Raw genomic sequence first — 17,935 nt, 5'->3', positions numbered from 1 at the left:
ACGATAACCTCTCTACTTCTTGATGCAAACCAACTGCTACAAATCTGACTTTTTTCCTTATTGTCCATTCTAGGTTTTATTAAGCACACGGAAATGATTTTAACAATAATTCTTGGAAGCTGACTATTGTACTGTTATAAAAAAACATTAACATATCGATATGTCACAAATACTTAGTAGCATTACAAAATTAGAAAATGGCCATTCCATGAAAAATATATCCTTCACAAGTAAAAATGTGAAAAATTCCACTTCAAAGTATATTTAAGGATGAAATCCTGTCCTGTTCATGTTTATTGGGTACAAACCTCAATAGGTCTCGAGACACATTGTATTAGCTGTGAAGCAGTCAATTTCAGTTCAAATGCGATGAACACATGTACATATAACACAATATCTTCACCAATACTCATCAACATTCACAGCACTGAAAGAATGTAACCTTTGAACTCTGACCTACCTTTTTGGCCTTGACCTCCTTTCTGGCCTTGTGACCTCTGAATCCAGCCTGTATCTTAATAGCTGCCTCATCAGCGTTTGGATCAAGTTCTAAATCAGCCTCGGCCTTGATTAATCAACAAACAACACAACAAACTAAAGCAAACAAACTCATGCAGTGGCAACAAACAAGTGGCAACAGAACAAGGTGGCAGCGGTAACTAATGACAACAAAACAACAGGCAACAGTAATGAGGAAACAATCCCTGTGGCACCTCAGCCTCCTATAACAACTGTTGTCATGGAAATCAGTTATTTCTGTGGCAGCATTAATTATTGGTGAAGATGTATGACCATAGCAACTAATGACATGGCAACAGATTGTTACTGTGGCAACAAGTACTGTTGTTGGCAACAGAAATTATTGTCAATGGTTTCTTTGGTATCAGATTTTTTCTGTCCAAACTGTGGCAACAAAATCACAATGGCGTCAGAAATAAATGACATTGAATTGTTTCTCAAAGCAACAAACTGTTATAGAGACATCATGATCGAGTCACTGGCAACGAACAACTTTAGTTGCGAAAGTAAACGACAGCAAGACAGTGTTAAAACACAACAGCAATAAGTTGATTGTGAAAACATTTTCAACAATAATTATTGTATTTATTTTATTTCAAAGTAAAGTTTGAAATTAATTAAGTAAAGTTTTATTTCAAAGAGAAATAGTAAAATCTATTGATTTTTTTTATCTTTAAATAAATATTTTATTGAACTGCAATAATTAGATAGGGGATTTGAAAAGATTATTGATTAAGTTACATTCCTGTTAGATAACATAGTTTGATATATATGTCAACATGGCCATCGTTTATCATCAATTAAACACAGTGACAATTTGTTTTGGAATTTTCTCTATTTTAAATGCCAAAAAGTAAAATTTTGATTTTCTTTTCTCAAAGAATGAATTCCAAAGTATCTATATCAAACATTGACCTGTTTTCTGTCAGCATTTCTGCTCATATTTATTGTAACAACTGAAACCAGTGTTCAATACACACAGGTATCATTTTTTCCTTCTGTGTTGGGTACTTCTTTGTCAAAAAGGGAAATAATGGATACTCTCATAGTGATTGTGCTGAGTTTCAGAATTCATCTTTCACGCAATTAGTTTATATTTTCAGTTAAGGTTTATGTCTGTAAAATATTCTTCCATTTATTACTTTAAAACTGCCAATGTACTGTAGTATGAAGAGGTGAAATATTGACATAACACCAAGTATTGGCATGTTAACATAAAACCAAGTATTGGCATGTTATCATAACACCAAGTATTGACATGTGAACATGACACCAAGTATTGACATGTTAACATAACACCAAGTTTTGAAATGTTAACATAATACAAAGTACTGACATGTTAACATAATACAAAGTACTGACATGTTAACATAATACAAAGTATTGACCTGTTAACATAATACAAAGTACTGACATGTTAACACAATACCAAGTACTGACATGTTGACATAATACCAAGTATTGACATGTTACCACAATTCCAAGTACTGACATGTTGACATAACACCAAGTATTGAAATGTTAACATAATACCAAGTACTGACATGTTGACATAACACCAAGTATTGGCATGTTATCATAACACCAAGTATTGACATGTTGACATAATACCAAGTATTGACATGTTAACACAATACAAAGTACTGCCATGTTAACACAAAACGAAGTACTGGCATGTTAACATAATACCAAGTATTGGCATGTTAACATAAAACCAAGTATTGACATGTTGACATAATACCAAGTATTGACATGTTACCAAAATACCAAGTACTGACATGTTAACATAACACAAAGTATTATCATGTTAACATAATACCAAGTACTGACATGTTGACATAACACCAAGTATTAGACATGTTGACATAACACCAAGTATTAGACATGTTAACATAATACCATGTATTGACATGTTAACATAACACCAAGTATCGACATGCTAACATAAAACCAAGTATTGACATGTTAACATAATACCAAGTATTGACATGTTAACATAACACCAAGTATCGACATGTTAACATAAAACCAAGTATTGGCATGTTAACATAACACCAAGTATTGACATGTTAACATAACACCAAGTATTGACATGTTACCACAATACCAAGTACTGACATGTTGACATAATACCAAGTATTGACATGTTAACATAATACCAAGTACTGACATGTTAACATAATACCATGTATTGACATGTTAACATAATACCAAGTATTGACATGTTACCACAATACCAAGTACTGACATGTTAACATAACACCAAGTATTGACATGTTAACACAATACAAAGTACTGACATGTTAACACAATACCAAGTACTGACATGTTAACATAATACCAAGTATTGCCATGTTACCACAATACCAAGTACTGACATGTTGACAGAACACCAAGTATTGACATGTTAACATAATACAAAGTATTGACATGTTAACACAATACAAAGTCCTGACATGTTAACACAATACCAAGTACTGACATGTTAACATAATACCATGTATTGGCATGTTAACATAATACCAAGTATTGACATGTTAACATAATACAAAGTATTGACATGTTAACATAATACAAAGTACTGACATGTTAACACAATACCAAGTACTGACATGTTAACATAATACCATGTATTGGCATGTTAACATAATACCAAGTATTGACATGTTACCACAATGCCAAGTACTGACATGTTGACATAATACCAAGTATTGACATGTTAACATAATACCAAGTTCTGACATGTTAACATAATACCATGTATTGACATGTTAACATAATACCAAGTATTGACATGTTAACATAACACCAAGTATTAGACATGTTAACATAACACCAAGTATTAGACATGTTAACATAATACCAAGTATTGACATGTTAACATAACACCAAGTACTGACATGTTAACATAACACCAAGTATTGACATGTTAACATTATACCACGTATTGACATGTTAACATAATACCAAGTATTAGACATGTTAACATAACACCAAGTACTGACATGTTAACATAACACCAAGTATTGACATGTTAACACAATACAAAGTCCTGACATGTTACCACAATACCAAGTACTGACATGTTGACATAACACCAAGTATTGACACGTTAACATAATACAAAGTATTGACATGTTAACACAATACAAAGTCCTGACATGTTACCACAATACCAAGTACTGACATGTTAACATAACACCAAGTATTGACATGTGAACATGACACCAAGTATTGACATGTTAACATAACACCAAGTACTGACATGTTAACATAACACCAAGTATTGACATGTGAACATGACACCAAGTATTGACATGTTGACATAACACCAAGTATTGACATGTTAAAATAACACCAAGTATTAGACATGTTAACATAACACCAAGTATTAGACATGTTAACATAATACCAAGTATTGACATGTTACCACAATGCCAAGTACTGACATGTTGACATAATACCAAGTATTGACATGTTAACATAATACCAAGTTCTGACATGTTAACATAATACCATGTATTGACATGTTAACATAATACAAAGTACTGACATGTTAACACAATACCAAGTACTGACATGTTAACATAATACCATGTATTGGCATGTTAACATAATACCAAGTATTGACATGTTACCACAATACCAAGTACTGACATGTTAACATAACACCAAGTATTGACATGTGAACATGACACCAAGTATTGACATGTTAACATAACACCAAGTACTGACATGTTAACATAACACCAAGTATTGACATGTGAACATGACACCAAGTATTGACATGTTAACATAACACCAAGTACTGACATGTTAACATAACACCAAGTATTGACATGTTAACATTATACCAAGTATTGACATGTTAACATAATACCAAGTACTGACATGTTAACATAATACAAAGTATTGACATGTTAACACAATACAAAGTCCTGACATGTTAACACAATACCAAGTACTGACATGTTAACATAATACCAAGGACTGACATGTTAACATAATACCATGTATTGACATGTTAACATAATACCAAGTATTGACATGTTACCACAATACCAAGTACTGACATGTTAACATAACACCAAGTATTGACATGTTAACATAACACAAAGTATTATCATTTTAACATAATACCAAGTATTGACATGTTAACATAATACCAAGTATTGACATGTTAACATAATACAAAGTATTGACATGTTACCACAATACCAAGTACTGACATGTTAACATAATACCAAGGACTGACATGTTAACATAATACCATGTATTGACATGTTAACATAATACAAAGTACTGACATGTTAACACAATACCAAGTACTGACATGTTAACATAATACCAAGGACTGACATGTTAACATAATACCATGTATTGACATGTTAACATAATACCAAGTATTGACATGTTAACATAATACCAAGTTCTGACATGTTAACATAATACCATGTATTGACATGTTAACATAATACAAAGTACTGACATGTTAACACAATACCAAGTACTGACATGTTAACATAATACCAAGGACTGACATGTTAACATAATACCATGTATTGACATGTTAACATAATACCAAGTATTGACATGTTAACATAATACCAAGTATTAGACATGTTAACATAACACCAAGTACTGACATGTGAACATGACACCAAGTATTGACATGTTGACATAACACCAAGTATTGACATGTTAAAATAACACCAAGTATTAGACATGTTAACATAACACCAAGTACTGACATGTTAACATAACACCAAGTATTGACATGTGAACATGACACCAAGTATTGACATGTTGACATAACACCAAGTATTGACATGTTAAAATAACACCAAGTATTAGACATGTTAACATAACACCAAGTACTGACATGTGAACATGACACCAAGTATTGACATGTTGACATAACACCAAGTATTGACATGTTAACATAATACAAAGTACTGACATGTTAACACAATACCAAGTACTGACATGTTAACATAATACCAAGGACTGACATGTTAACATAATACCATGTATTGACATGTTAACATAATACAAAGTACTGACATGTTAACATAACACCAAGTATTGACATGTGAACATGACACCAAGTATTGACATGTTGACATAACACCAAGTATTGACATGTTAAAATAACACCAAGTATTAGACATGTTAACATAACACCAAGTATTGACATGTGAACATGACACCAAGTATTGACATGTTAACATAACACCAAGTACTGACATGTTAACATAACACCAAGTATTGACATGTTAACATAATACAAAGTATTGACATGTTAACACAATACAAAGTCCTGACATGTTAACACAATACCAAGTACTGACATGTTAACATAATACCATGTATTGACGTGTTAACATAATACCAAGTATTGACATGTTACCAAAATACCAAGTACTGACATGTTAACATAACACCAAGTATTGACATGTTGACATAATACCAAGTATTGACATGTTAACATAACACCAATTATTGACATGTTAACATAACACAAAGTATTATCATGTTAACATAATACCAAGTATTGACATGTTAACATAATACCAAGTACTGACATGTTAACATAATACCAAGTATTGACATGTTAACATAACACCAAGTATTGACATGTTAACATAATACAAAGTATTGACATGTTAACATAATACAAAGTACTGACATGTTAACATAACACCAAGTATTGACATGTTAACACAATACAAAGTACTGACATGTTAACACAATACCAAGTACTGACATGTTAACATAATACCATGTATTGACATGTTAACATAATACAAAGTACTGACATGTTAACATAACACCAAGTATTGACATGTTAACACAATACAAAGTACTGACATGTTAACACAATACCAAGTACTGACATGTTAACATAATACCAAGTACTGACATGTTAACATAATACCAAGTACTGACATGTTAACATAATACCAAGTATTGACATGTTAACATAATACAAAGTACTGACATGTTAACACAATACCAAGTACTGACATGTTAACATAATACCAAGTATTGATTTGTTAAATAAATTTGGATGATAGTGGCTTGTTGGGTTGAATAATTGATGAGAAAATCCTAAATTATTTATCGTTTGTAGCAGTTTTCATTTTTTTGTCCCACACATTCTAAAGAGCTGTTCGTTTGACAGTCCAATCAATAACACATCCATTTACAGCAGTTTATTTACTTTACTTGACCATAGGTGTTACAGACAATATGATTGGTCAATTAATTTGGTGATTAATTGTTAAAGAGCCAATGATTGGTTAATGTTCTTTTGTTTGCTTTTGTTTATATTCCAGAAATAACAGTCTTATTTATCATCAAAATAACAGTTTCCTGTACAACTAAGCCTGTGGAATGGAATTTGTGCTCAAGCCTAATTTCTTGTCCCCATTATAAATTTATAAAAAAACATTGAAGAAACTCAAAGCCGAAAACTGTTTTCAATGTTTATACCTGGTATTTGACTTTTTGATTGTTTGACAAGACTTAAGCAAGATATAAGAAAGTTGGTTTGAGCACAGAATCCAATGCTTGAGCATGAGACGGTTTTATGAATACAGGCCCTGGACTCAGTCAAATCTAAATTTTAACTTTAATATGGTTTAATTTTGATAACATTTTATTTATATTTCATTACTGGTAACTATATGAGAGTATAGTTCGTGGACAATTAATGGTATAATGTTATTACCCTATATGCAGGGTGATTGTATCTTCTATTTCTTATTTGAAGAATATCTGTTCGTTGTTTATAAGTTAGTTATAGGGGTAGGGTTGGGGTTACACATAGGAACATGACCTCAGCATACCTCCTAAGAAAGAGGAAGAGGTTTACAGGAACTGTCTCAGATTACATACTGCTGTCTTTACACAGGAAGTCCTTCCACCTCCAGAAATCCACCTAGCATTCTAAGTAGGTTTAACATTAAGGGATTATTACTTTTCTAAACACTGTAACCCTGGGCTAAAATTATCATAAACATAAACTAGTAACCATGGTTTTAGGAGCAGCAGTTTGTATTCAATTCCCATTTCTGTGAGTTAGTGGTTTATATTGGTCAGAAAGTACTGCTCTGTTTCTAGTTCTGTATCGTGTACAGCTCCTCTTGTATTCCCCTGTCTCTATAATGGACCTGATGGACTCTCAACGATAATCTACACACAGGTTAAACAAGAAAAAGTCCTACACAAATACACCCCATGGCAAATACATATTCCTACACCAAATACTCCACGAAGTACTCCCCAGATTAACATAAATCACCCACAACCAAATTGTAAACTGGAAAGTCTAGGTCTACATTCTCAATTTCTGTGACTTCCCCTGCTAAACAGGTTGTATAGCAACATGCATGAGATATTTCCTGGTCAAAGTTACCTCCCTTTATAAAATATTTCCAGGCAAATAAAATCAGTTCCTCTGTCTTTTTGAAATAAAAACAATTGCTTTTACCACAGAGATGAACAACATAAGCAATGGGTTATGAAATTGGGTCCATGTGAAGATTGCATTATGTGAACTACCCTGTTTTGAGTTTAGAGTTGGTGTACCCCAGGTTGTACTGAGTGTAGAGTTGGTGTAACCCAGGGTGTATTGAGTGTAGAGTTGGTGTACTGAGTGTAGAGTTGGTGTACTGAGTGTAGAGTTGGTGTACCCCAGGGTGTACTGTGTGTAGAGTTGGTGTACCCCAGGGTGTACTGAGTGTAGAGTTGGTGTACCCCAGGGTGTACTGAGTGTAGAGTTGGTATACCCCAGGGTGTACTGAGTGTAGAGTTGGTGTACTGAGTGTAGAGTTGGTGTACTGAGTGTAGAGTTGGTGTACCCCAGGGTGTACTGAGTGTAGAGTTGGTGTACCCCAGGGTGTACTGAGTGTAGAGTTGGTGTACCCCAGGGTGTACTGAGTGTAGAGTTGGTGTACCCCAGGGTGTACTGAGTGTAGAGTTGGTGTACCCCAGGGTGTACTGAGTGTAGAGTTGGTGTACCCCAGGGTGTACTGAGTGTAGAGTTGGTGTACCCCAGGGTGTACTGAGTGTAGAGTTGGTGTACCCCAGGGTGTACTGAGTGTTGAGTTGGTGTACCCCAGGGTGTACTGAGTGTTAAGTTGGTGTACCCCAGGGTGTACTGAGTGTAGAGTTGGTGTACCCCAGGGTGTACTGAGTGTAGAGTTGGTGTACCCCAGGGTGTACTGAGTGTAGAGTTGGTGTACCCCAGGGTGTACTGAGTGTTAAGTTGGTGTACCCCAGGGTGTACTGAGTGTTAAGTTGGTGTACCCCAGGGTGTACTGAGTGTAGAGTTGGTGTACCCCAGGGTGTACTGAGTGTTGAGTTGGTGTACCCCAGGGTGTACTGAGTGTTAAGTTGGTGTACCCCAGGGTGTACTGAGTGTAGAGTTGGTGTACCCCAGGGTGTACTGAGTGTAGAGTTGGTGTACCCCAGGGTGTACTGAGTGTTAAGTTGGTGTACCCCAGGGTGTACTGAGTGTTAAGTTGGTGTACCCCAGGGTGTACTGAGTGTAGAGTTGGTGTACCCCAGGGTGTACTGAGTGTTAAGTTGGTGTACCCAAGGGTGTACTGAGTGTAGAGTTGGTGTACCCCAGGGTGTACTGAGTGTAGAGTTGGTGTACCCCAGGGTGTACTAACTTTATAGGGACCTCTCCTATCTGATCCTTACAACATATCAATCTAGTCACATAAGCAGGCCAACATGACCAACCATGCCCATTCCGCGTGAATTATGTGTTAATATGAATATTATATAACGTGTATTTATGACAATCACGCTGGGGAGTCCTGTGATGATTCCTGAGGCTAATAAAGCTGTCAGGAGAGCTTGTTAACATCATTCCTACTCAATTACACTACAGCTATATATGGAGGTAAGTGAGACTGTGTACTGATGGATAACCCACACTACTCGGTAGTGAAGTGGATGTTAAACCAACCTATCAATCAATCAACTGTATAACAATTGATTCTAACATTTTACTACAAACTATAACGACCATTTAAATAATACACATTTTTTTTTTCATTTCCTCTGAATTTTGATTGCAAAATAAAATTTTCTGCATTCAGTAAATGAAAATTAACTTAAAAGATAAAATCCATCATGTGTGTTAATTATGTTTTTACTAGGCATCGAAATATTTCAAACAATTTTCAAATTGTATAAATTTTAATAATTGTATAATTTTCATTCTGCGTCAACTTTTTTTCAGTCATTTTTTTTTGGAAAAGCCTCTGAATTTTCCCTGAATGAGGTTGGCCGCCTTGGCTACTTCTGGGTCGTTAAGGTCTATGTCAATTACCTCTTCTGATTCTTTTTCTGTCACAGTTGTCTCCCCCTGATCTGCTTCTTCTGTAGCTTCTCCACTCTTACTCTATATTTTGAATCAAATAATTTTTTTATGTGTTTTTTTTCTCCAAGTAAATCTACAAATCTACAGAACAATGATATACAATGGATATGAATGGTGCGGATGGCATGCTTGATGCAATGGGAGCCTACCTGATTACCTCCCCTTGTCATAAATCTATTTGTTAACTCAGCAGTGTAAATTCTACCTCGATGATAAATAAGTTGTTGGCACTAAATACAATTTCATGTTTCTTTTCAATGAGTTGCAATATTATATACATTTCTTGGATGATGGGATTTTTTTTATTTTTTTTTATTTTATCAAACAGCATGTTCACAGCAAATGTGAACAGAACACTACATCTGTTCAGATGTAACTGATAACACAATAGCATAAGTAGATTTCCTTCAAAAGTTACTTACAGGTTTTCTACAATGAAAAAGACAGAAAAATGGAAACAATCTGGTTACTCATTATCTGATATTTAAACAGTATCAAAGGGAGATAATCAGGTACTTCCCCATTATATAGTAATGCAAAAAACAAAATCATTTTGCATCCCACTGCTGACTTGTGATATGAAAGGTGATATAAAAAGTGAATTATATCAGTGTATAGCCATGCTTAATGTGCTAAAGCCACAAACAACATCCATTAATCTAGCCAAACAAGGCAATGTTCAAGTTAGGTGCTTAAGCTTTCAATCCCGCTCGGGCAAAAACATGTCTTACCTTGTAAAGTTGATGGTCATCACACCTGTTTAGTGTCCCTTAAGTTCAGTGACATTGCTGAAGACTTACCTGTCCAGGTGAAACCTCATCACACCAAGTAATGTCTTCTACTGTCCTTTGACTTTTGAGATAATTTTTTGAGTTACCACTTTCGCCATTCACATATCAATCCTACCTTATATGTTGAAATCCAAGTAAAACTCTTTCAAAGTCACCCCTGTTTTTCACCCTGGAGATCAGGCTACTCAGATCAGGCTACTCAGATCAGTATTAAGGATGTGCATTTCTATAGTAATTCTGTCATATCTACAAAATAAATCTGTTTATCACAGGTAATCTTCTTGTTGAGTGTTTTTCACTGACCTTCGACTCCTTGACCTCCTTTCTGGCCTTGTAACCCTTGAACCCTGCCTGTATTTTGACAGCGGCGGCCTCAACTTCTGGGTCTTCAAGGTTGATGTCCACTTCCGCAGACTTGAGTCGTGCTTCACCCTCTCTGTAACATGTTACATCACATTAAAACACTGTCTTCTCCACCTTGTCAATAGGTCAGGTAACATAGAGAGAATATTTCCGACACTAACTCATTCACTCCTGAAATTTCAAAATTAACTATTCCAACCTTTGAATTGAAAGAGTTCAAATGTGTGTTCAGGGGTGAATGAGTTGAAGACAACAAATGTATAAACAAGTCAAACAATGTCAAAATATGGACAGCAAAGTTTGAGGACTTTGTTATTAAATGTATAAGGTACACAATATTTTCACTGTGATTAGAATGAATACTTATTTGACCATTGCCAAGTTTCCCCACATTTTCACTTCGCCTTATCCTTCCACATATTTAATCAATCTCCATACAAAATATAAATGGCCATTGCCTTATTTTGTTAATATTTTTAGATTTTTTATGGATTTTATGGAAAATTCAAGTTCAAAACTATAGTTTCCAATTCATCTATTCTTTTATACCAAGACCCCAAGATAAGTTTATCATGATTTCAACGAAATTTTACTAACAAAAAGGCAACTTCTAGGTACTCAGACAAGGCATGATTAATTACACTGTCCTGTCCAAATCTGAATATTTTAGAGAAAATTAACATTCTATACTGAAGTTCTACTCCTCCATAACAAATTGGCCACATCGTCCTCAATCCAGAACTAAAACAAAACATTCTGATTCCAGAGATTATACAATTCAACTTACTTGATAATCATCTCCGGTCCTGTCAATGAGAGAATGACAGCAGTAACCGAGAAATCAACAGACACACAGATCTCGGGGCCATGACCTGCCGTTAATTACTTAACATCAGCTGTTACCGTGACTATATATAACCAGCCTCATTATCAGACTTGGCGCCTTCCTCACACTACCTCAAGCCTGAACCAAATTACTAGTGCCAATTAATAAACTCAATCTAACTGATATATATATTTCACATGACACTTTTCTGTCTGGAATATTCCTGTTCTGAACATAATTTGAATCTACAAATTTCAAACTCCTGCGATAGATCTGCCAATGTGATAACAATGATAACATCAATAATAGTAAATGGTTGTTGCTTGGTATGACAGTAAATTACAAAGCATATGAAAGAAATGTGTTAAAAAACTTGGTATGACAGCAACAACGGTACCACGAGGGGGGGGGGGGGAAAAATATACACCTGTCAATCATTTCTTGGAATAGAAAAATTCAATTGAAGTCAATCAATGCCATCTTCATTATCAAAAATTGAAACTGGGAAATTTCTAATGGCATTTTAACCCTGTACAACTTCAGCTTATTAACCTTCTGCCTGTCCTGGTGACCTCTGATCTTTAATGACCTCTAAACCCTGTACATCTTTTGTGTTCCCTAGTGACCTTTGACCTCATATTACCTCTTAACCTTGTTGGATTTTCAACTTACTTAATCTCGTCAACCTTTTGTCTGTCCTGGTGACCTCTGACCCCAGCTTGGATGGTTGTGGCGGCATCCTCCTCACGCATATCATCCACTTCCTTTTTGGCGGAGTGTCGCCGGTATTCTGTCTGGATCTTAAGGGCGGCATCTTGTTGCTGAGGATCTCCGCTGTCTACACCTGGCGACTGTAAACACAGCAAAACTTCTATGACTTGACTTTTTCAATTATAAGAAATGCTCTTGTTTTCTTAAACCTTTTATCTAATATTTCTACTAATGGAGCCTTTCTTGATCTTTCTTATTGCAAAGATGTTTTCCCCTTCTTTTGGTTACAGATTGTTTTACATTCAACAGTAAAAGTGGATAAAAATTCAAAACCCTACAATTTTTATTTTCATGTTAGAAAGTTAAAAAAAGGCAAGTGGCCTAATTGGTCTGCATTGCTCACCAAGTATTCAATGCTGTTCAAACACATCTCATCCTTGTGACTTTCAAAGAAGTTTAAGTTCAAATATATTTAAACAAATTTTATACCCAGCAAACTAATACTTCAGGCTAAATATACAACTTTGTTAGGAGATTTTATCGATTGAAGATAGTCGATCAAGGTCATATATTTTGGCAAATTTCAAAGCCCCGCACACTGGTAACTACTACAGACTAAATATCATTACCCAATGAACATTAATAGTTCTTAAGAAGTTGCTTTTAGATCAAATGAAAGCCAAATATTATCACCCTATGGCTAATAGTTCTTAAGAAGAAGCTGTTTAAAGAAAAGGTTGATGGATGACAGAGCGATGAAGGATGCAGGATGTCACACCAACGCATAAGCTCACTTGGCCTTTTGGGCCAGATGAGATGAAAATGATTCAAAAGATTATCCTGCAATCAGTAATCAGTTACAACAGCAATGGTGGGCCTATTCCACAGCATTTTTATTACAACCTATCCTGGCAAAAGGGCTGTAATTACGCACAAACTCAGACAAACTGTCATCCAAAAGACAAGTTCAGATTTGTTTAACCCTTTAACATTGTGCCCCGTTCCATGGAGTGTTCCTATGTGAGTGTGAATGGTGGAGAGCGAGCCAAGCAGAAGTTGACTACACCCTTAAACCAGATCAATATCTAAAACTACATAGCTGGCATATTCCAACACGAAAAAAAACAACAACAAAAAACTCGGATCTTCACCATCAGACAAATGATCAAACTTGGCAGTCGTTTCTGTTAAAATCCTCACACAATTCTCCATAGATCACTACTTAATGAATGCTTACCAAACACAACACACGTGGTCCATCACAACTATAAGGCTGGAAGACTTCATTCAACTTATTGCCATACAAGTCACAATACACAGAAACATTATGGAAAATTTCCAACAGATTTTCATGCATGAATTTTCATTTCAGGAAATATCTTATGTAACATTACAGTTAATACTCACCGACACTCACTATTACAGTAAATACTCACCGACACTCACTTTTACAGTAAATACTCACCAACACTCCCTATTACGGTAAATACTCACCAACACTCTCTATTACAGTAATTACTCACCAACACTCACTATTGCAGTAATTACTCACCAACACTCACTAATACAGTAAATACTCACCGCCACTCACTATTACAGTAAATCCTCACCGACACTTACTATTACAGTAAATACACACCAACACTCACTATTACAGTTAATACTCACCGACACTCACTATTACGGTAAATACTCACCAACACTCCCTATTACAGTAGATTCTCACCAACACTCACTATTGCAGTAATTACTCACCAACACTCACTAATACAGTAAATACTCACCAACACGCACTATTACAGTAAATATTCACCAACACTCACTATTGCAGTAATTACTCACCAACACTCACTAATACAGTAAATACTCACCGTCACTCACTATTACAGTAATTACTCACCAACACTCACTAATACAGTAAATACTCACCAACACGCCCTATTACAGTAAATTCTCATCAACACTCACTATTACAGTAATTACTCACCAACACTCACTATTACAGTAAATACTCACCAACACTCCCTATTACAGTAAATTCTCACCAACACTCACTATTACAGTAAATATTCACCAACACTCACTATTACAGTAAATACACACCAACACTCACTATTACAGTAAATACTCACCGACACTCACTATTACGGTAAATACTCACCGACACTCACTACTACGGTAAATACTCACAGACACTCCCTACTACAGTAAATACTCACCAACACTCCCTATTACAGTAAATACTCACCGACACTCACTTTTACAGAAAATACTCACCAACACTCACTTTTACAGAAAATACTCACCAACACTCAATATTACAATAAATACTCACCAACACTCACTATTACCGTATTGTATTAAGTCCACTGACACTCTATTATTACAGCAAATACTCACCAACACTCACTATTACAGTAAATACTCACAGACACTCACTTTTACTGTAAATACTCACAGACACTCATTTTTACAGTAAATACTCACAGACACTCACTATTACAGTAAATACTCACCGACACTCACTTTTACAGTAAATACTCACCAACACTCACTATTACATTAAATACTCACCAACACTCCCTATTACAGTAAATACTCACCGACACTCACTTTTACAGTAAATACTCACCAACACTCACTATTACAGTAAATACTCACCGACACTCACTTTTACAGAAAATACTCACCAACACTCAATATTACAATAAATACTCACCGACACTCACTATTACCGTATTGTATTAAGTCCACTTACACTCAATATTACAGTAAATACTCACCAACACTCACTATTACAGTAAATACTCACAGACACTCACTTTTACTGTAAATACTCACAGACACTCATTTTTACAGTAAATACTCACAGACACTCACTATTACCGTATTGTATTAAGTCCTGTGTGTTTGGTACAGTATATATATTAAGTCCTGTGTGTAATATATATAAATTTACAGTAACACCTTGTTATACCGCCACCTTCTGTCCTCTGTGATTTTGGCGGTATAACAAGTTTGGCGGTATATCAGTTTTTTTGAACCCAAGTGTTCACACACCATAAGTGAACTTATACTTCAAATAAACTTCAGAATTTTTTTTTTTCAAAATTGTAATTTAATGTATCAAATTGTTGAACGTGAAAAACATACAGCTGATTACCTGGTCAGTCGGCAGTCACGTGCAACAATACAATGTACACACATACGTTTACATACCTGTCATCGGCATATACCTGTACTCGACTCAAATTGGCAGTATTTAACAAGGTCAAAATAGTGTGATTTTAACCATTTGTTTTGGGAATATGATGGCGGATGGAATTATGTTGGGGAAATCCGGGATTTTACTATATATATGGCTTTATAATTCTCATGCAGATACTGTAATGCAGTTCAAGGGGAAACCATTACAGAAGGTTTTCATCAAATCAAATGATAATTTCTAGGATAGCTATTGGATAACTTAACCCTTGCTCTATTTGGTATAGTTAGCATCCGCCCTTGACAACGGGAACTATACCTGGAGACGGGCAATATACCTTTTTTTTGGACCTCTGAGACTACGGGAAAAGTAGCATGACACTAAGAGTTGCGCCCCTTCTCCTAGGGGGCGCTGTACATATTCTACTTTCACTTCATTGTTGTCATCCGCCAAAATGGCTTCAAATTTCAGGACCAGGAATGCCGATTGCTTGGCAGAGGCTCAGCAATGCATAAAGACGAAGCAGACGACACCATTTGACTTTGCAGTCCTTACAGACTTCCTACTGGAAAGGGGAACCGTATGTGAGCTAGCGGTGATTCAATTCAGTGAATTGAATAACGCAACAAAAAAGGAGAGATCTTCTAACACAAAAAATTATCTTATTGCCATTTGTTGTTAATTATTAAATATGTTACTTTTTATTGTCAAATGACAGTCATGTGATGTACGTACTAAATCTATTATGACCCTTTCCCTCGGGAACAGTTCTCTTCAAGTGTTGTCTGGACAGGTATAGTGCCTCCTCAGACAACACTATAAGAGAACTGTTCCCTCGGGAAAGGGCCATAATAGAATAATATTCGCCACCATACTTTCAAGGCCGTCTTATTTTCAAAGCCATTTAGAATGTAAAGCTTGTATGTCTTATTTTCAAGGCTGTCTTACTTATTTTATCCTTTTATATGTTCTATGCCATAGTTACGCTTATTGCTTAAAATATTCAGAAGTTGTAGTATTTGCACAGTCTTTTGGTACTGAAATATAGTTTGATGTTTGGGGTGCGCAAAATACATAGCTACAGATATTTTCATTTTTTTTTTCAACAAAAAAATGTCATCAATTAGCAAGGTCTGCCATTTATTGCAAATTGACTGCAAAGCATATTTTCATACCAGGCTTAATGGTGAAATCGGTATAACTTTCGAGATGCGTTTGACTGCAAAGGTCCTAAGGCTTATCTAAAAGACAGACTTTTTCCAGTCAGGCTTATTATTGAGATTTTAAGAGTATTGTGTAAACTTCAGCAACACCGACTCCAGCTGACCTAGCAGTGTTAACCCTGCTACTACACAATTGATACTCTGTGATGTATAAAATATCATGTAGTCTTCGCTTCCTCATTAAAAATTTACGTAAAAAGTTGAACGTGTCAGTGTTTATCAAGTTCTGTGTTGAATAATAGGTGTGTACCGACCTGGGATCGGCCGCGGGGCCTGGTAACGATCAGTTGATAACGTTATGATTCATTACCCAATAATTCTCCCCAACTATCACCTTTTCAAACTGATACTTTACTTCAATATTTATGATGTCTGCAGTCTTTTTATATGCAAATAAAAAGTCTATATAACCTGTTGTGACTATGTCTGAATAACTATAGGTATAAGTCAGAGGTGTATTATTTCCTATATTTTGTACTAGTCCAAAGACAGATTTTGAAAATTCTTCAAACCAACATATCACTTTGAAGCAACTATTGAGTATTTTGCTACTAGGCCAGACATCAAGCTAGTGGAAATGCAAACCCCAGGATACATGTTCCGAAACTCATCCTTTTCAACAAAGATAAATAAAAGTTTAAAACAAAAAGCGCATCCACCTGAATGCATCAATCTGAACACAACTGCCCACAATGACAACCTATAGGTGACTGGAGGAACACACAAGCAGCCCATGACCAACCTATAGGTGACTGGAGGAACACACACAGCCCATGACCAACAGATACATATTGATTTAAGGGATAACCACCTCCACCCCTATACACCAGTGACTGCTAAGAGGCAAATGACCCCTCAAACCCTCCACCCTCCTCATCTCCCCCCCCCCCCCCCCCC

General features: G+C 35.5%; 1 protein-coding gene across 7 annotated transcripts in view; it reads right to left on the bottom strand.

Moving 5' to 3' along the window:
* Nucleotides 1–17,935, bottom strand: part of LOC110463750 (titin-like) — a 113,739-nt gene that overhangs the window by 48,000 nt on the left and 47,804 nt on the right. For 5 of the 7 annotated variants that reach the window (XM_021518586.1, XM_021518590.1, XM_021518592.1 and 2 more), the window contains exons 3-6: nucleotides 12,572–12,750; nucleotides 11,014–11,146; nucleotides 9,869–9,940; nucleotides 461–565 (exon numbers count right to left, since the gene is read on the bottom strand). In XM_021518586.1, coding sequence (XP_021374261.1) covers nucleotides 461–565; nucleotides 9,869–9,940; nucleotides 11,014–11,146; nucleotides 12,572–12,750 — 489 coding nt within the window. The remainder of the gene's footprint in view (nucleotides 1–460; nucleotides 566–9,868; nucleotides 9,941–11,013; nucleotides 11,147–12,571; nucleotides 12,751–17,935) is intronic. The other 2 variants (XM_021518589.1, XM_021518591.1) reach the window with 2 other exon arrangements.

Source organism: Mizuhopecten yessoensis, unplaced genomic scaffold (genome assembly GCF_002113885.1).
Source record: "Mizuhopecten yessoensis strain PY_sf001 unplaced genomic scaffold, ASM211388v2 scaffold10923, whole genome shotgun sequence".
Lineage (NCBI taxonomy): Eukaryota > Metazoa > Mollusca > Bivalvia > Pectinida > Pectinidae > Mizuhopecten > Mizuhopecten yessoensis.
Note: the sequence above shows the minus strand (reverse complement) of the source record. Positions and strands in the feature narration are given on the sequence as shown.